At 36.7% G+C, this 21443-nt stretch overlaps 3 protein-coding genes across 3 annotated transcripts in view; all 3 read left to right on the top strand.

Moving 5' to 3' along the window:
- The first annotated feature begins 6019 nt into the window (after window positions 1-6019).
- LOC127624922 (myb-related transcription factor, partner of profilin-like) lies at window positions 6020-6971 on the top strand. Its single transcript, XM_052099849.1, has 2 exons — window positions 6020-6827; window positions 6943-6971. The coding sequence occupies exons 1-2, from the start codon at window positions 6020-6022 to the stop codon at window positions 6969-6971; spliced, it is 837 nt and encodes a 278-aa protein (XP_051955809.1).
- A 584-nt stretch (window positions 6972-7555) lies between these two features.
- LOC127624920 (putative nuclease HARBI1) lies at window positions 7556-8659 on the top strand. Its single transcript, XM_052099848.1, has one exon. The coding sequence runs from the start codon at window positions 7556-7558 to the stop codon at window positions 8657-8659; it is 1104 nt and encodes a 367-aa protein (XP_051955808.1).
- A 9063-nt stretch (window positions 8660-17722) lies between these two features.
- The window catches only part of LOC127624865 (serine/threonine-protein phosphatase 2A 55 kDa regulatory subunit B beta isoform), a 64285-nt gene continuing 60564 nt past the window's right edge, over window positions 17723-21443 (top strand). The window contains exon 1 of the mRNA XM_052099818.1: window positions 17723-18198. Within this exon, the coding sequence (XP_051955778.1) occupies window positions 18129-18198 (70 nt within the window). The 5' untranslated portion in view covers window positions 17723-18128. The remainder of the gene's footprint in view (window positions 18199-21443) is intronic.

Raw genomic sequence — 21443 nt, 5'->3', positions numbered from 1 at the left:
AAATATTAGGGAAATAGTTATATGGCATAGTTTTTCAAATATTGCAAATACATTTGAGACAGCAAGATGCATTTAGAGTAACAAAGGAGATAATGCTTGTTCGAAATAAAAACTTCAGAAAAGGGTGCACCAGTTTGACATTTCATTATCTCTCAATTATTCTATAAACAAATACATCTCCGATGTGATTGGAATAATATATTATATGGAATAAAAATAATGCTATTTAGTGTTTTGGGAGAAATAAAATCAAAGGGGCATTTAAACCCACAGAGCCTTTTGCCCTGTTGTACCCTATTATCACACAATATGTAAACAATGAATAGATTAATAAATTACTGTCTTATCAGAAATGATATCCTCCGCTGGATCAAGTCGCTATTTAAAATGAAACCATTCATTATTAGAGTCACACTCTTCTTGAAATCTTCCTCACTGTCCAGGATCCTCTAGGAGTGCTTCATTTCATATGTAGCGTTCCACCTTCTAAAAGCAATGGAAAATCAATGACTCTAATAAAGCTTTTTGCCATTTTTTTAGCATTGATGGGGTTGTTTATCATATTTGTATGGCTCATCCTAGGTAATTATAGTATGTATAGCATGCTCTGCTAATGGGTGTGTCAGGAACAGCGCAAATGAGATGAGACCGAAAACTGTACCTCTCGTGAGTTTCATACGCATTGCAAAATCTGAATATATTTGTTTTGGATTTCAATTGGTTCATTGATTTGATTTAGAAAATCATAAATTGATAGTATACACTAATTATAAACACTGATGACAAAATATCTGGAAAGAGGTTTGGATAGTGATATTTACGTTCTGCTTGATTGATTGATGGGTTTGGTGATGGCGACTTCCACTGGTTTTGCTTGGATACAAAGTGGAGAAGTAGCAGGATTCTGTTTCAATAAACTTGAACATGAACGCTGGGGAATATTGATCTCCTGGGGCACCGCTAGGGTCCTTGCAATCTTTAACACACATACTGTATGTGGCCCTGATTCTGGCACAGAATTTTCATTATGTCTGGAACTTGCATACGACAGGAAACTTGGAAAAAAGAGTTTGCTCACCAGAAATTAACCTTGTTGCTGGTTGTATCTGTCATTTCTCCCTGGTGTGGTTGACTCCGAACTTTGGATGATCTGATGCATTTTCCTTCCTTGCAGACGGGAGTTACAGAATGTTGAAGTGTTGTTCTGTTAGTGTCTCCTTTCTCTTTGGAGTGGAGCCATATTCTGTTTTTTATCCTGGAGTGAAGACACAGAACGAGTTACTGAAGATGTGTCACCAGGGAGGACAGCATGCGCTGCAGCTGATGGGCTAGGCCAGGGCGCCTTCCCCTCACTCTTGCCATGGGCATGGGAATACAGGCTGCCAATGACGCCACCGCCACTCACACCCCGGGAAGTAGGGGGCCGTCGGACCCAGCTCATGCCCTGGACCATTCCATGGACTGTTTCCCGACCTTCACTGTGCCCCATTTCACCATGAGGATCCCAGATCCCCCCTTTTTGGACATTTATCTCCCTTGGCCATTTTATTTTCCTATTCTTAACATTTTATGTTTTTTATTATTTCCAATAAACGCCTCTCCGAGGCCTGACACCACACCCACTGTGTCTGTGTCTTGCTCACCTCGCCACACAATCTGTCTGCCCACACTAGACCCAACAAAGCACCACAATAATCAAATGAAATCAAAAATCAGAACAGTCAGTTGGAACAGTCTGTTTAATTGAATGTATCTTATTTTCTTACTGAAGCTGCATATGGGCATACGCTTTCTACGGCAAGCCCAGAGGAAATATACTGTATACAATCACACACATACTCAGGGCAAAGTTACTTTATGAATTGCATCCTAATTCAGGTACCATTCATAACCATGTTCACACTGTAACTCCTTTTCCTAGATAGCAAAATACACTCAGGCCAGTTCCGGTTAGGTCCTCACCTGCTTAAAACGTAACCCTCGTCACGCTTCCAACTTTTGTAGTCATATTCCACACTTTGGTGATGTTCTGTCATAAAGAGGTCTCATCATTGCACATTTGGCAAAAAGCAGTGCTTTTGAGCACCCTTCTGAATCATAAAATGACAAATGGTACACCCTACGGTTTAGTGGACTTCATGGCCAAGACTCTCTTAAAGGTATGAGTAGTTTGTGTCTCTACAGTGAGGGGAAAAAAGTATTTGATCCCCTGCTGATTTTGTATGTTTGCCCACTGTCAAAGAAATTATCAGTCTATAAATTTAATGGTAGGTTAATTTGAACAGTGAGAGACAGAATAACAACAAATAAATCCAGAAAAACACATGTCAAAAATTTTATAAATTGAATTGCATTTTAATGAGTGAAATAAGTATTTGACATCCCTCTAAATCAGAGATTTATGGCTCCCAGTTGTCTTTTATACAGGTAACAAGCTGAGATTAGGAGCACACTCTTAAAGGGACAGCTCCTAATCTCAGTTTGTTACCTGTGTAAAAGCCACCTGTTCACAGAAGCAATCAATCAATCAAGGACAAGATGTCAGGGACAAGATTGTAGATCTTCACAAGGCTGGAATGGGCTACAAGACCATCGCCAAGCAGCTTGGTGAGAAGGTGACCACAGTTGGTGTGATTATTCGCAAATGGAAGAAACACAAAAGAACTGTCAATCTCCCTCGGTCTGGGGCTCCATGCAAAATTTGAAGCACTGCCCCCAGTGGCTGAAACTGGTAGTGTTGTTGAACATATGGGCATGTGTGATCTCCAATTTCCAGGTGAAATGTCCACAGAGGGGCACCAAATGCGAGTTGTATTTGTTTGTTTTAAATAATGTAATACAGTCAACAGGAATGCTTGATTTATTTACTCTGCCCTCTTACCCAAACCCCAACACTAACCCTAACCATCAATGGGGTAAAAATGTAATCATAGAGTGAAAATGCAACTTCAGAATCATGCTCACCATTGTTTATGTGAACACAAGCGCTTCCTGGTTTTAATGGGACCTGATCCCATGTCTCTGAAGCTGCTCACATTATGCGTTATCAGCAATGCCACAGGAAATAGGAAATACATTTTAATTGATGCAGAAATATCTGATCGGGGATGACGCTTGTCAATATCTTGGCAGAAAGGGGTCGATGTCAGTGTACCGGAATATTCGGAAGCAATATGTCGAGTTTCATGTGATCATGTAGGTAGATTCTAAGCCAGGACATCTGAACTGTTCTTTGGTAGTTGACATGAAATTTCAAGCAGTGCCCTGCATTGACAATTTTAAACAAAATGTCTTATAATTCTCCTATAATTATTGTACATGCAATTTGTATTACCACAATGTATCTGAAGGACTACATAATATTTGTACATAATATGTGTACTTTTGTAATTCCTTTGGCACACTGCAGGTCCATTAAAATAAGATTTAAATGTAGAAAAGGGAAACGTGAAATTTGTCTCTCTGCCTAACTCGTACATACACGCCCACTCATAAAAATATATATAATCATCCTGTAATAATTTCTAAATCCTCTTACTTTAAATTTTAGCATTCAGTTCTAGTATAATTAGTCCTGCGGATCTTTTCTTGTGCTCACTGTCTGTTTGAGTTCCATTGATTTAGCAGTATTCATTATCTCTTTGTCCAGCCCCTGTATCTAAGGCGTCCTGTATTTGTTTACAACACTTTCTTATACCCTCCTAAATAGATAAATTGTCTCACTTCCTATAACCACTATGTGGAGCGTAGCAAGGTGTCGAGGGAGAATAGAGTATGATGGTCCAGCCTAATCTTGCAATATCTGGGCATGCAGTGTACCCTGGTGTAACTCACTCTGACTACTTCATACTGTATGCTCTCACCAGTGAGTTTTTAGGCTTTGTGTATTGTACTGTGACTCAAGCTCAGTCCCAGTGGATATCGTTTGTGCTGTAGTCATGGCTGATATGAAGGTCAGCTCAATAGTGTCAACTGCAGTGCTGCTTGGAGCATATGGTGAGGTGTAAGTAACGCATACACACCAGTCATGCTCTATGTGGGTCGGATTGGTCATAGGGAGAGTTGGGATTTCATGACTTTCTAATAATCCGCTATACATATAAATTGGCTACATCACTGTACTTTTCTCCTTTCCACCAATGGCTAGTGTGTGGTGGACATCTGGCACACTGTCCAGTTGGATGCTGCACACTGGTGGTGGTTGAGGAGATTCCCCCACTTTTAGTGCCTAGAAAATTATGACATGCTGTATATAAAAAAGAATAAAATTTAAGAATAAATCTGTTTTAAAATGTTACATTATTTCTGTACAATGTATTTCATTTTGAAAATAAAAATGACCTCCAGAATGCTTCATTCTTCAGTGTTTCACATGGACATCTGCTATTAATCTGTTCTCGATCCTGCTGCATAAAGATAAGCATGAGTAAATTAGTTTGTGTGTCCTGTCCTGTTATAACAATTTCAATGCGTCGTCAATTACATCAGGCAGTGGGACGTAACATTGATCGATCTGTTCTAGTTATGCACAGCATAGCCTATGAAACCATATATAAATCAATAATATATACATATATTAGATACTGTATTTTAGATATCTAAACTTATGTTCAGTGCTGCAAGAATCCTGAAATTCCTGGTAAAAATTTGTTTCCCAATTCGACTCTGATATGTAGTATATGTACAGTACATGCAATAAGGAAAGAAATAACATAAAAGATAAAAAGATCAATATAATTGTTATAATGCTTTTCAATTGTACATTAATGACAGTGAGCATTTATGATGTTTGTGAAGGAATAGTTCATCCAAAAATGAAAAGTACCCCCCCATGTTGTTCCAAACTTTTATGACTTTCCTCTGTTGAACACAAAAGTGTCAATTCATTATTTTTTTTTGTCCGGACCTATTAAATAATTCAAAAATGCAATTAACACAAAACAATTACTTCAATGTCTCTTCAATGAGTTCAAAGTAATTTTGATATTTTTTTCAAGGCGTTAAAGTAAAAAACGTAATCTGGTGTAACTATTCGGAGACAATGGTATCATTGAAAAAAGTATCATTAAAAGCTGAAATACTTGAAGCATGAAGATTGCAGAATAATATTTTTTTAACAAAAAATAAACAGTGAAATATTAATATTTGAAAAATATTCACCAAAGTGTAACCAGCATGTAGGTTGCCTTTTAAAAAATAAATACATAAAAAATAAGTAAATAAATAAATAATATATAATATAATAAAACACCTTCAGACCCTCAAGACTGAGTGTGAAGTTTAAAGAAATATATAAATATATTTTATGAAAGGCATATTTTGTTCAGGAGATATGGTGTAACCCTGAGAAAATGTCTTAAGATACTTGACAACATTTTTTTTGATAATAGTAATAACAAAATATACATATATATTAATCTAGTTAAGGAGTGGTGGTGGCGTAGTGGGCTAAAGCATATAACTGTTAATCAGAAGGTCGCTGGTTCGAACCCCACAGCCACCACCATTGTGATCCAGGGGGATTGTCCTTGTAATAAGTGCACTGTAAGTCGCTTTGGATAAAAGCGTCTGCCAAATGCATAAATGTAAATGTAAATAAATGTAAATGTTGGGTTCAAATCCATCTTAGTTGAGTCAGAGTCAAGCCCGAGTCATTAAACAATTGAGGTCAAGTCTGAGTTAAAAATGGGGCCGAGTCGGACTCAAGACCGAGTCCATAACAGGCCTGGGCCGGGTTCCCCAATAACGATGTTATTATCTCTTAAGAGTGCTCTCTACGTGCAAGGTTACGAACACTCGCCGCAATTCCATGCGCGTTTCCCAAAAATGCACTTAACATGAACGCGCTAGAACGCGCTATACGTGCTACTTAAGAGTCGCTGTCCATTTGAGAAGTGCTGAAATATAACCTTATATGGAATCGTATTCTCAACGTTTAACCTAATAATTGTCATCTGTTGTGGATTAGCAATCAAGACAAGTCTATATAAAGCACCTACCTAATACAGGCACTGACAAAATGGCTGAACAAAACAAATCAAGAAAAGATACCTTTCAAAAAGATGAAATTAATGTCCTTTTAGAGGAGATAGAGCAAAACAAAGATGTTATTTTTAACAGATTTAAAGGACACCATTCAAATAAAGAAAAACAAAACATCTGGGAGGACATTGCTACCAAACTAACTGCAACCAGGGGTGTTCAAAGATCAGGGAAGGAGGTCCGCAAGAAGTGGCAGGATTTTGCAAGCCTGGCAAAAAGGAAGAGGGCACTGCAGAGGATTGCAATAAAAAAAACTGGTGGTGGGACCAATGAGTCCCCCCTTCTCACAGCAGAGGAAGAAAAGGCATTGTCAATACTTGGCACAAGTGCTTCAGATGGCATTAGTGGGGGTATTGACATCCATGGAGGAGTAGGGATAACTCAACCTGAGCCTGAGCCTGAGTCAGGTCCTTCATGCTCAGAGGAACCATCAGTTTCATCTGCCATCTCCCAGCACCTACCATCTCCTAGTCCTCCAAACAACCCTCCCAGGCCTCAGCCTCCATCTTCAGTGTTCCAGACTGCAGCCACAACACCTCAGCAGTTTGAGAATGTCTGTAGCTGTAGTCAGGACCTAGTGCAGCTGGAGAGGGAGAAGCTAGATGTCTTGAAAGACATTAGGCAGTGCCTTCAAGAAGCCAATGAGAGAGACAACAACTTTCAACAGCAGCTCATTGAGCTCAAGAAGGCCAAGCTGGCCTTAAAAGAGAGGAGGCTTGCACTAGAGGAAATGAGTTTTGCAAGGCCCTCAATTTCTGTGCCCATTATCTTTCCAGAAGACACAGGTAATGTGATTTATTGTTCAATGAGGATTCATGAAGTTTCAGTCATTTCTTGTGCAATGTGAAATGTTTTCTATATGTAGTTATGACTCATCCCACTGTACAATGTCTTTTGCAGGTCATGGGGAACTGAATAGCCCAAATTAATAAAACTATACAATGTTTTTTATTAATAAAGCTAGATGCAATGTTTTTTATGTCCATGTGTTTGTTGAACCATGCACACAAGGCCTAAGGCCATATGATATATGACTATAATAATTGTTATGAGTTCTTCCAAGTGTTTCTGAAGTAAATAGCTAATGGTTGATGATTATTTTCAGACATAAGCATTTAAGTTTCAATATTATTAATATATAAAGTCTATATATTTAGCGTGACAGATAGCACAAATATACGTACAGTATGTACTTCATCTAGCCAATACATTTCTACAGGTATAGACAAAAAAGACATGTTTTACCAGTACTGTAATGTATACATATTTATAAGAAGCACAACTTTTCATCATTATGAACAGAGGATAGATTAAAGGAATATGTAATCTATACAATTTCTAAGCATGCCACACCTTCACTTTCTTCAATGTAGGGGCTAATGTCATTACTGAAATTGATGATAGGCAGTGGGATATGTGAACATTATCACAGCCTGATAATCATCACATGGTTCCTTCAATTAAGCTAGGATTAGTATAGAGTTTACACCTCACTAGACTTTCAGAGGAAATCATGGCTGCACTACAACGTGTTCTTCAATTGAGGGTCAGAGAAAGACAAAGACAGAGACGACCACGAAGTAGATTGGTGACTTTAAATGCCTTCGTCAGACAGCATCAAAACCCCTTGGATATCCTTGATGACATGGCTATAATTAGGCGATACTGTCTGCTAAGAAGACAAATAGCCCAACTGCTAAATAGCATTGGACCTCAGCTGATGCGTGCCACCAGGAGAAATTTTGCCTTGTCCCCTGAAGTCCAACTCCTATCAGCTTTGAGATTCTATGCAACAGGCAGTTTTCTCCAGGTACTTGGTGATGGGCTTGGACTAAGTAAGTCATCAGTTTCAAGAGCTGTTCAAGCGGTCACCAATTCATTACTTCCACTTGCTGCGGAACACATTAAATTTCCAGCATCAAGACAGGACATCACAGAAATACAACAGTATTTTTTAACACATCATCACATCCCACAGGTCATTGGAGTGATCGATGGTACCTTGATCCCGATCCTTACACCATCTGTGGATGGCCATGTATATATATGCCGAAAAGGCTATGCAGCTATCAACTGCCAGGTGATCTGTGACCATAAGGGTTTGATCACAGACATTGTGGCAAGGTGTCCCGGAAGCACACACGACTCCTTCATATTCACCAATTCATCTGTGGGTCAGGAGGCACAAAACTCACAGGGACAGTGGAGGCTGCTTGGGGACAGTGGTTACCCACTGAGGCCATATCTCTTCACGTCTGTGGCTAATCCTATGAATAACAGGGAGACAAATTTCAACGAGTCACACCGTATTGCACGTAGTATTGTGGAACGCACAATAGGGAGGTGGAAGATGCGCTTTCGGGCAATTCACCAGTCCAGCGGTGGTCTTTTGTTTGCTCCACAAAAGTGCTGTGCAGTAATAATAGTAACAGCTATGCTGCACAACATTGCAGTGCAGATGAGAGTGCCCTTACTAAACAGGGAGGAAGATGAAGAGGTGGAGGAGATGGAGGAGGTGGAGGACGAAGATGGCATGGGACCACATGACCAACAAAGAAATGCCCAATACATGGCTGGTTTTCATGCACGTCAGCAAGTCATTGACAGATTTTTTTGAAATCATCCCTATTTTGGCCAGCCTTTGAAGCATATTTTCCACATTACTTATTTTATAAAAATTTTTTGTTCATTCATTTAATTTAGATGTGTATTTCTATTTTTTTCTTCCCTTTTTAATTATTTCATTTATAAATTAATTTAAACAAAACACGATTACAATAAAGTACAATCAAAACCTTATATTATACTCACGTTGCAGTGTAGTCTGTTAAATCTAGATAAAAAGTGTAATCTGCCGGTTGTCCTGCAGGAGACCTCATAAATCTGTCTTCTTACGATGCACTTGGGGATTAACGATTACTCCAGAGCACTCGTAGTTCTACGAAGATTTTCAAGTGCTACGTAAGTTACGATGCTTTTGGGAAACAGACCATAATATTAAGATCAGTCGTACGATCGTTTTTGCGAACTTCTTAGGCTTACGATGCTTTTGGGAAATGCAGCCCTGGTCCGAGTCAAGTCTGAATTAATCTGTTTAAGAATCTGAATTAAAATTGTAACCATAAACTCAACGTCAATATTTTAAGCTTATTTTAATCTTCACAACTAAGAAAAACAATTTGTCAATATCAATGCAACAAAAACACATCAATTTTAAATTCAAGATTAAGAAAGAAAGCATATGCTTTAGTGTATGAAAACAAAACTGTCCTGCAACACACTTCTTATCGCGTTCTGTTGACATTTCAGTTATTTGTTGCTTTTTCTTCCACTCAAACATAGACTGAAGAAAGTGAAAGCTGTGTTAGGCATTACAACCAGTTATTTTTTCAAATTTTAATTGAGTTTTTATTTCTACTTCATTTTCAATTTGTTCTTTCAATTTCGTTTTATCTAAAATTATGGGTGAAATACATGTAATTAATTGAATGTGTTTAATATATTTAATAAATTGTAATATTAAAACATTTAAAAATGCCCTTAAAATTAAACATAAAATAAAAGCAGAAAAGATCAGATAACATTAGAAATACATTTTTAATCAGCAAGTTAAGACACTGACTACCACACCTGGAGTCGCAAATTCGAATCCAGGGTGTGTTGAGTGACTCCATTCAGGCTTCCTAAGCAACCAATTGGCCCGGTTGCTAGGGAGGGTAGAGTCACATTGGGTAACCTCTTCGTGGTCGCTATAATGTGGTTCTTGCTCTCAGTGGGGCGCATGGTGAGTTGTGTGTGGATGCAGTGGAGAATAGCATGAAGCCCCACATGCAATATGTCTCCGCCATAACATGCTCAAGTCACGTGATAAGATGCACGAATTGACATTCTCAGACACAAACTCAAACTTGAGGCAACTGAGATTTGTCCACCTCCACCTGGATTGAGGTGAGTCACTACGCCACCATGAGGACTTGGATCATATTGGCATTCCAAATTAGGGACAAAAAAAAGGCTACATTAATACATGTACTATAACTTTTTAGGGTTACAGTATAGTGCAGTTTTTTTTCTTCGGCAGGAATACCAAGTGCAAACAAACAATTTGTCATCAGCAACATATGTTGTGCCTGGTAATCGGCCTCCTCGCCAGTCCTGTCTTCCTCACATTTCACACGATATGAAAAATAATTACTGAAAAATTTGCTCATTTGCATGAACAAGACCTATGTGTTGGATAAATGTAACAAGTGGGAATGTTCTCCGAGAACATTTTGGACAACAGAATGGGTGAGGCATTTTTGGTAGATGTTATTATAATTGGTTAATGACTCTGGTCACAGTAGGCAGAGGCTTGTCACCATCCAAAGCAAGTTCCAGAACATACCGCTGAAGAAATATCAGAGTATTCTTTAAGTGAGATGGATATGCCAGATTGAAGACAAAGAACAAAATGCAGCAAGAGCCCCTTCATCCACACCTCTAGCCCTGCAGATCTCCAACCCATCAGCGCTGACCACTGCAGTGACTCTTTGTGTAAACACAGACTTCCAGTCAGTGACCTCTTGTAGCTGAACAGTTGGATATGGCGATGATGATTCAATCTAAATTAAAGAGCACACATAAGAATTTCAGTAAAAACATTTTTACTTAAGGTTACTCAACAAATTATGGACAGACACAATATATATGCTTGAAAAGTAATTGATATTCACCTTGTATAAATGTGGCAGGACTCTAAATGCAGTTTTAAATTATGTTTACTTTTTAATTATCACATACATAAAATTAATACAAACAGAGGTCCATACACGCACCTCCCCAAGCACGATTACATTTTGGCAACATCAGGAGAGCTGCTTTGAAATCAATAACTAAAACATAAGATACATATAAACATGTATGAATTAATCCAAAGAAAGACTAGAATTAATTAAGAGGATAAAGACCGAGGTCAATAGCCAATTACCGGAATCAATTGCCAGAATGATCTTCTGTGAGAGATTCTTCTCTAGTCTCCTTGTGCAGCTTTGCTAAGGGAGATTTATCTTGAGCAAGCCATAGCACACTAGATGCAATATTTCCAAAACCTTCTCGAAAGCAGCGGCACACATTATTGAGATTTATACATGAAACCAATTTCTTGATAAAGCTGCAAATAGTTAAGAAAGACACAAAAAGCATAGGGAATTTCCTGTCAAATTATGTAATTTTATACAGTTTCAATGCCCCATAAGTCAATGCTAAGGCTACATCTATATTAAAGGAAAAGTTCACCCAAAAATGCAAATTCTCGTATGGTTTACTCACCCACTTTCCATCCAACATGGTTTACTCATCCTCTTCTCCTCTCACATCAAAATCCAACGACATATTTGTTTTGGATTGTTTATGCTTTTCCATCATGGTCTATTTTATCCATCATGTTAGTTTTGTCCCTGATACATAGTAAATTTTATTTTGTCTGGATATAGTCAACATTTTCAGTTAGAAATAGTAATGTGAGTCTGATAAAACATTTTGTTCTATTTAATAATTTGCAGAGTTGGGGAACGTACTTTCAAAAGTATGCTTACGTTATTATTGTTTCTGGATGAGAGCGGCCGACACGTTTGGTGATCTCTTTCGTGCACACATATAGAGCACGCAGGTGAGTGAGAGAGAAAGAGAGGGAGAGAGAGAGAGAGAGAGTACTTTGAAAGAGTGTACGCTGCTGCTCTCAGCCAGAATAATCACACTTAGGGATATATAAGCGTGAAAACTGATGTGCAGAATCAAATACATAGAATGTATGATAGTACTAACTGTAGAGAGCACATCATTATGAAGTCAAAGCCAAATCCCGGACATATAGATCTGAAAAAGAGGACATGTCCAGGAAAAAGAGTATGCATGGTCACCCTATGTTACGTTATTTGTTTGTTTGATTGTTTAAAAAAAAAAAAATCCTGAGTCCAAAAGGCTCGAGTCTGAGTCAAGTCAGAGTAAAAATACACCCGTGAGCAGTCCAAGTCCATTAAAATTGGACTCGAGTCCGAACTAGAGTACCCCTCTAATGTATATATACATACATACATTTACCTTGAAAAATAAAACATTTTATACACTCACATGTATAATTTATTTTGATTAAATATACAGTATGAGACCAAATTGGACATAACGATTATACTTCTACGAGTTTGACATGTTTTAAACTACCTTTAAAAAGATTTAAATTTTTTTTTTTTCCCGACAACCTTATTTTTCAGTGACCAAAGAAAATAGATGTTTAGCAGAATGTTCAAGCTGCTTTTTTCCATACAGTGAAAGTGAATTGGGGGTGGGGATGTTGAACTAACATGAATAACACAGTCTTATAAAAGTTTAAACCTTTTTAAACCTTGCATTCTATGATTTGTATTAAGGTTTAGATAATAAAAAGTTTACATTTTTGGATGAACTATTTTGTAAACTATTTGATTATTGAATATTCAAAAAGATACTATTTTGAAGAAGAAAAACTGAACAGACTAACAGTCAGGCCATTTTATTAGCTTATACATGAAGTACAGTTGCCAGGAAGCTCTTTATCTCTCTCCCCATCTCTCTTTTCCATCTCTCTTTTCCATCTCTCTCCCACACATGCAGACACAAAGAGTAATGATAAAGCTGGCTCGCTGCTGCTGGTCTAGCTGTGTGCCCTGAATAGATGAGTGTTAATTAAAGCAGGAACACTATTGATCTGACCCTCCACCAGTATGAATATATGCGCGTGTATGAGAGTGTGAATGAGAGAGGGGGAAAAAGGGACACTGGAATGCAAACTTTGGGTTATTGCATTATGAATAGATCCATAATGTATATTTCCTTACTAAGTGCAGTACTGTAAATTCATTTTTAGCTTGTTTTTACAAAATGAGGGTTGAGTCAAAATTATTTTCTTTAATAAGTCAGCATGATATCGAAATTGACCCAATTTTCTTCTTCAATAAGCATTCCTGGTCTAATTATGCATGATTCATTGGTGGATATGTTCCAAAGAAAAAAATATTTGTCTTTGTAATCCTTCAACAAAATGCCGTAACTGCAACATCTCTGAAACTCATTTTTATATCAGCTGACATCGTCCAGGCCGAGTGGGCACGGAAAATAAAGTTAACTGATTTTCAAATATATTTTAAGGATTGCTTTAGGCTACTTTTGTGAGTAATTAATAAATTACGACTTTTAGATTTGACAAAAAAGTGCTACTTTGTAATTATAATTATGTCAAGATGATTTTGGAGAAAAAGCCAGTTCAAAAGTGGGTACCGGGAGGGAAGTAGTCATCCACAATCGAATCACATTTAGGTCAGGCTCAAGTGTAGTATGGATTGTCCACTATTCCTAATCCAATCAATTCACATTTTATTTTCTCATTGAGAGATTTTTACATTGATTATGCTTAATATGCTGCCAACATGCAAGGTCATGTAAACGCCATAAGCATCTTTATTTTTTTGTGGTAAGGTCATAAATGGTAAAAACAATACAAAAATCTGCACATATCGATTTTTGCACATTACCTTGATTTTGCACTGCATGTAAACACCTTTACCAGCATTCCTCACAGCTTATCCAATGTGTGCATGTGTTGTGCATTTACTTTTTGACATCAAAATCATAGAAAAACCCTATCAAATCTCATATAAAGGGAGTTTTCTTGTGTTGTCCGATTTTTTGAATAGTCTGGTTTTTGGTAGTTGTCAGCGAATTAGTGTGCATGTAAATGCACTTAGTAAGGATTTTGTTTTACTCAAAATATTTGTAACATTATTGTAGTACAATGAGTTGTGAATGCTGTTTCATGTTGACTTTTAGTTGTATTTAAAAGAATGCTCTGGTTTCAGTTCAAGTTAAGCTCAATCAACAGCATTTGTTGCTTAATATCGATAACCACAACATTTTATTTTGACACGTCCCTCCTTTTCAAAAATCTTGTTTACAGTGAGACACTTACAATGGAAGTGAATGGGGGCCAATTTTTGAATGTTAAAATACTCACTGTTTCAGAAGTACAGCTACAAGACATTAACAATATGTGTGCTAACATGATTAATGTGATAAAATCGCTTACTTCTATGTAAAGTTAAGGTGAATTTTACAACTTAAATAAACAACCAATAAACTCTGAAACCCTGAAATGACTGTAAAAATGACCATTTAAATGACAGCTTAAATAATACAAAAATAAATAATAATAAAGTTTAAACAGAAGAATTAATGTCAGTACTTTTATAAAATTATAAGCTGCACATTTCTGCTTTTTTTAAAGAGAAAAGAAAATCTATTTTTTGTGGTAATCAACATTATGCCACAAATGCTTGTATTTCGAGTTTTCTTGAATTGATATGCTTTGTATTGAATATTCCTTTAAGCCGTAATATCCCTTTAACCATGAGCGACCCCACAGACACATGCATGGACATTGTATTTTGGCTTTGCTATATGCAACACATAATTTAAATTAATTTAAGTTGATTGATCTCAGTTCAGAAGACTCTGTGTTGTCAGTAAAGGAGTTTTTGTCATGAGACAAAACAACATGGTGTCGAACACAATGGAGTTTGTCTTTGGGAGAAATGGCAACAAAACTACATCTGGTAAGAAATCTCAAGTTTTTACATTTAAACTTAGTTTGAGTCAAAAGATTAGAGTTTCTAGTTTAATCCGATATGCCATTTTTTTTATTTGAGCGATTTATCGTGAAACACCACTGTTAAACACAATGTACACTAATGTGTACTGTAGCATAGAAATATATGTTTACATTGCATTATCATAATGAGAATCAATGTATTAATCCAAAAGCTGAAATATATTGCTTTCAGAGGCTTTATATGGAGTTAGAATGAAAATAAGGTGCATTTCAAACTGTTCTGAGACCAGTGCAGACAGACAGAACACTGGAGGTTAAGTTGTTCACTAAATAGGGAGCAAGGGTGCATCCTTTTGCTTTCTATGTAGTTAAGTGCATTCACTCCTAAAATCCAAAAATTTATTTTAAGATGGTTGGCAGTGATTGGATGATGCCTGTATCAGAATGAATTATGCAAATTTTCTGATTGGCAAAATGCTTCAGCTCTGGCTATCTTTTGTTTCTTTGACTGTGCAAAGAGAAAATTGAGATTTTGTTGCCATAGTAGAAAGAAAACATTGTAACATAAAAGTCAAAACATTTTTATTTGTGCTTCTCCCAATACACATTGTTTCAAAGCAGCTTTACAAAAAATAAATCAAAATCAGCTGTAATGTCTCAAAAACATGAATAACCAACACTCCTGGAAATATATTAAACCATTTGACTAAAAAATCGGACTTTCTATCGCTTTGTATTATTTAAACTTTAACCCGCTGTACATAAATGTTTACAATTTGCTCTGGGGAAAAAAAAGAAAAGAAATATATATGCATGTTTATTAGATGCTACTAGTTACAAATAAATAATGGAAATGAAAAATACACAAAGCAGCCATGCTGAGGTCTCATGAGTTTAAAGGGATAGTTCACCCAAAAATGAATCATTTATTCACCCTTGTGCTATCCCAGATATGTTTGACTGCTGAACACAAATTAAGATTTTTAGAAGAATATTTCAGCTCTGTAGGTGCATACAATGCAAGTAAATGGTGACCAACACTTTGAAGTTCCAAAAAGCACAAAGGCAGCATAAAAGTGTGTGGTTTAATCCGTGTCTTCTGAAGAAATCCAGTTGGTTTTGGGTGAGAACAGACCAAAATATAACTATTTTTTTTCTCTGTAGCATTTTAAACCACATTAAACCCTTGTAGTTGTATGGGTTACTTTTATGCTGCATTTATTTCCTTTTTGGGGCTTCAAAGTTCATATCACCATTCACTTATACTGTGAGGACCTACAGAGCAGAAATATTCTTCTCAAAATCTTAATTTGTGTTCTGCAGAATAAAGAAAGTCATTCACATCTGGGATGGCATGAGGGTGAATAAATTAGAGATTTTTCATTTCTATTATTTAACTGTACAATTCTTATCCTCAGGTTTTGTCCCAAAGATTATGACTGAATTAAAGACTCCATTTACTGTGCAGAAAAAATATCTTATGTAATTCCACCAGAACTAGTATCAAGATTACTCCAAGGGTTTTCCCTGCCCTGTTATCTTCTAATTAAAGGGATTTGATGCAGAGAGGATTTCATTTGCCACATGTAACACGCAATAGGATTGGGATATGAGGATTTTGAAGTGGTGAACGGTAAGACAAGAAGGTGAATGCTTTAGCAGTCTGTATTATGGAGGAAAAAAGATCATTGTGTGTATGACTTACTTCAGCAGAACACATATGTAGAATAGAAAAATATCTTATCTCAGTAGATCATTATAATGCAAGTGAATTGTGATCCACCTTTTGAAGCTCCAAAAATCACAGACAGTCCGCATAAACGTCATCAATATGACTCCAGTGGTTAAATGAATGTCTTTTAAAGCAACACACTTGCTTTTGGTGCGAAAAAGATCCATATTTATGTACTTAGCTTTAAACTATCGCTTCCGGTCAGCAACAGTATGCACATGTGACGTAAACACGTTGACATGTTCACATTTATAGTTAAAAAGTACTTAAATATTCATCTTTTTCAAACCAAAAGTGATCGTGTTGCTCTAGAAGATATTAATTTAACCTCTGGAGTTGTATGACATTTAAGCTGACTGTCTGTGATTTTTGGAGCTTCTGATCGACTTGCATTTTAAGGTCCTACTGAGCTGAGATATTTTTCTAATTTTCTTCAAATGTGTTCTGGTGAAGAAAGAAAGTCATACACACCTGGGATGTCATGAGGGTGAGTAAATAATGAGATTTTTCATTCTTGGGTGAACTATCGCTTTAAGTAAATGTTGATATCCACAAATTGTATTAATAAAATAAGTAAATAAATAAATAATCAAAAAGTTAATATTTTGGACATGTACCATGGTATACTTCGAAGCAGATTAGCATCAACCATTGAAAAATCCATAATGTTCGACCACTAATTTGACTATTGGACTATTGGAGCTTATTGTCTGTGGTGGTTACTGCCCTGTTTTAAAGTACCATGGTAAATGCCATGGAAGTACCTTTGATATACATGAGTATAGTAATTATCAGACCAGACATACAGGTTGTTGACATATAGGTCGTTTTTAATGACAGGTAATGTGTAGCTATACAGTATTCACATTATGTTAACAAAAGTGTTTTTTGTCACGTTGCAAAATGACTATTTGTGCACAAAACTGCAGTAAAATATAAATATAAAAATAGTCATTTTAATAAAACAAATATATAATAAATACTCTGTAATTATCAATGTCATTAGAGTACACCCATATCAAAGTACCATCACTGTACCATGGTATCGCTACAGTACGTTTTTTGTAAACAGCAGTCCTCGTCATCATCATAATCATAAAATTGTTTCAGATGAGCATAATTTAACAAGTCCTGATGGACCATGACACATCACATCATGAGCCAGACTGAAGTCATCACAAGTGGTCTCCGCCAGCACATTTGCGTACACTCTGGAGTGATGCTGACGCAGGTGGACAGAGGCGAGCTGTCGGGGAGGAGTCCTCATGTCACGCGCCCTGTAGCGCCAGTTTCCTCGCGCGCGCACACAACCGATGCGGCGTGTTGACAGGAGCGTTCGCGTCAGCACTTCACTCAGCGAGCTCTGTATGCTGGTAGTCTGTGAGGCATCATCGCCGGTCACGTCTGACACTCCTCAGTCGCTGAATGACAGTTAATTTCGAAGTATGAATTTGGACGCGGCATGTTGTTGTATTCTTGGATGACGCCCGTTCAACTTTAAATGACCGCAGACAGCCACGCCTTTTGACACTGCGAACCGGCACCGGCTTTCTCCCGTCTTTCAGTCCTATTATTGTTCATTTGTTCGAGGATTTAAGTGCGACTGCTTTTTAATAGGCCTATTCGTTTACACCATGACGCCGTTGCGCGCGTGTCTGGCGCGGCGGACTCTGAGCTGATCATGGATTGCGCGTTCTCTTGCTGCGTTTCTCACTGTAATCAGAGCCTTTCTCAATGGATGAGGAAATAGACACCCGCAAGATCAACAACAGCTTCCTCCGAGACCACAACTATGCAACTGAAGGTAAATAAGCATCATATGAGCAGGTGCACATTAAGTCAAAATCCTAAATGATGTGTACAGGACTGCTGAATGACTTCTCTAATAATTTGGAACCAATTCTGCATGATCCTGATGGGATAAACTGGAATATTGAAAAAATAAAAAAACAAACTGAAATGTTTCAGTTCATCCAGCATGAGGTTCCAACCTAAGTACCAATCCTATACATCCTTTGACTATAGGGATCCACATATCTGTGTTCCTTGATTATAGCCTATGCATGCAAGTGATGCTGGCATCCTGTATCTTTAACACAAATATAGTCTGATGTGTAATACAGATTGTAGTGTTTTATTGTGGCCAAAAATAGCTGAGCAGCAGTCTAACACCTTAAGAAGCTTTCCTGCTGGTGGTTTAGTCTGCCTGACTCCATCAGTATAAGAGCTGACAGTTTAGATCCATCCATCCATCCATCCATCCACTCATTTTTATAGCTAATTATCCTATGTAAGTTTAGATCTGTGATACAATTGAATGTGGTCCATATCAAATGTAGGATTCATGCACATTTAACAAACCACAGTTATCCAACTTAAAATGTCAACCAATCCTGAAGGAATGTTTGCAGGGATTCTGTTGGAATTTCTTTAATAGTTTGGAAATCTAAAGCGTCCAAATGGGAAATTTCTTATAGTATTCCAACACAACACCAAATATAAACTATACAGTTTAGAACAAAGTTCCAAAAATGACTGTTATGATTATCAATTGGATATAATCCCTGTAGATCATCTAAAAGAATGTAATGACTTTTTTTGAGAATTTTAAAACTCCTTTCACCCCCTGTCTTTTATAGTCATTATTAAAGTGCGATACAAGGGTAGTTCTAATAAAGATGACACAATAACAAATAGAAATCTTAAGAATCAAACAAAATTTTTTTTTTTTTTTTTTTTTTTTAAATCATCTTATTTGATTTTAAAAGAGGATTTTGATTTGATCCTATTAGGATCGAAAAGGAATCCAGTTCACATTCATTTTAGAAAACTATCAGATTAACAAATAGTTTGTCACCATTCCTCTACTGTCTTCATAACTGGAAAGTTTACAGTGAAAATCTATTAATTATGCTTTTTACACAGTTTGCAAACACTGTAAAAAAAAAATAATCTGTAAAATTTACAGGAAATAAAGCAGTATTGTCTTTTTAAATATATTATAACATTTTAGCGTATATTTCAAGTTAACTACCCATTAACCAACTACATTTTTTTTACTGTAGCATTTTTACAGTCTTTTACTGTTAAAATTACAGACATTATAAAGTTCTCTCTTCTTGCCACTTCAGTAGAGTGCAAACTCTAGAGATCATATTGAGAGTATAAAGGCATTCTTCTTCTCTGTCAATAGACAGTTGATGAGTTTCACTAAGCCCAGGCACAGACAAGAAGCCTTCAACAGGACTGGTGTGATGCATTAATGAATGGGGGGTTGGTTGGAGACAGAAATGGAGAAAGAGAAAGGGAGAGATGGAGGGAAGGGAATAAATCAGAGATTAAAGGCAGAGAACACAGACATATGTGATGTCATTCCAGTTGCGAAAATCCACATTTCAGGCCTCTTCCCGTCTCCAGACTCTGCTCAAATCCAGCCTCTGGGAGGATCTTTTTCCTCAGTATTTTCCTCAGGATGGGATGGTTGAATCTTGTGTAGGTTACATTACACTATCACCACTGTACTTATAAAAATAAATCTTATGGAGATAAAAAGTATCTCCAGAAAAATGATTCAGATTGTTCTTAAAATTGATCCTGAATGAAAACATTAAGTAAAATAGTGCTGAACTTTATTACAAAAATAAACAGTAATGACTGAACCATGAAAATGTACTTTTTTAAATGAAATAAATGTATACATATTAATATATATTAACTAATATTCAGATTTTAAAGTCAGTTGATTTTTGTTGTTTTTTTGGTCCACAGAGGGTGCAATAAATACATAAACCATTCAGCATGTTATATTATTGCATAGAACATTCCTATCCTGGCTGTTAAAAAAAGACCATTTCATTTTCAACTAATTTGCATAAAATAAATAAATACAAAGTTTTATTCGGTCCATATTCTCAAATGTTAAGTCAAAAGTAAAATGACGCAGGAAAATGCTTCAATAGACAGTTCACATGGTGTTACACTTTCACTGATTCCTACTACTCCAGACTCAAGCTTAATAATAACAGCGAAATACCACATTGGTTTTTATTGAGAACAGTTGTATGCAGAATAGCAATATTCACAGATAGCATTGGTATTTGGCTGAACTGGGTGGTGAAGTGGCTCAGACAATGAGCCCAGGCCAGGGGCTTTTCAAACAGATGGAACAAAACAGACTGGAGCCGATCTAGAGACACACATTTCCAAGTAGAACTTCTTTCCTGACAGCATTTAAACAACTCATTGCTTAATCTGAGAAACATTTATTAAGAGAGCAAGACGCAACAGCCAAAGACCTCCACCAATGCTGTTTTTTAGATGATGCGTCTAATTAAAAAAAACCTTTAATAGCATATTGAGACACCTGCTTTCTGTTAAACTGTATATGTCGCATGCAGAGGCAAAAATTTCATCAAAATGTTGGGGGGGACAATAAACATAACAATTCTCAAGAGCAATTTTTGAAGTGGACACCAAGGTTTTTTTTTGTTGTTGCCCCGTTTGCAATTGTATTATTTTATTTCTTAAACAATTATTTTAAGAATATATCCTTATATTATTTACAATACACATATTTTAATGATATTTTAGGGGGGGGGGACAACCCTCAGATAGGGGGGTCCTGACCCCCCGACCCCGTGATTTCCGCCTATGGTCGCATGGTGTCTTGCCTTTTTTAGCGCAAGCATGTGATTGATCTGAAGTCATCGTATTAAAATATAAAAAAATCGCTAAATAAATGTAATTGAAATCAGATGTGTTTCTGATTTGTTTATACGTTTCTCTCGGCTGCATAAAGCTATTAATTTCCTTTCTAACATCACTAGCTTTAAATATGCAACTTAGCTGGCTAAAGAATGCATAAACGTGACCCGCTGGATATAAACTAATGTAAATAGATGATAATAAATGCCAACAATCATGACTTTTAAACATGCAACTGTCCTCTCAGCCTTGTCATCAAACATACTGCTGTTCTCTACTAATGCATCATCTAGTCAACAAATGAATTACTTTATAGTGATATGACAACGTGTACTGTAGTGTACT

Source organism: Xyrauchen texanus, chromosome 31, assembly GCF_025860055.1.
Source record: "Xyrauchen texanus isolate HMW12.3.18 chromosome 31, RBS_HiC_50CHRs, whole genome shotgun sequence".
Taxonomy (NCBI): Eukaryota; Metazoa; Chordata; class Actinopteri; order Cypriniformes; family Catostomidae; genus Xyrauchen; species Xyrauchen texanus.
This window is presented reverse-complemented; position numbering and strand designations above follow the sequence as displayed.

Bases quoted from the DNA above. Each gene is read 5' to 3' on its own strand.
- LOC127624920 (XM_052099848.1), top strand. From the start codon at position 7,556: ATGGCTGCACTACAACGTGTTCTTCAATTGAGGGTCAGAGAAAGACAA.
- LOC127624922 (XM_052099849.1), top strand. From the start codon at position 6,020: ATGGCTGAACAAAACAAATCAAGAAAAGATACCTTTCAAAAAGATGAA. The intron at 6,828-6,942 runs GTAATGTGATTT...TGTCTTTTGCAG, and splicing joins TATCTTTCCAGAAGACACAG to GTCATGGGGAACTGAATAGC.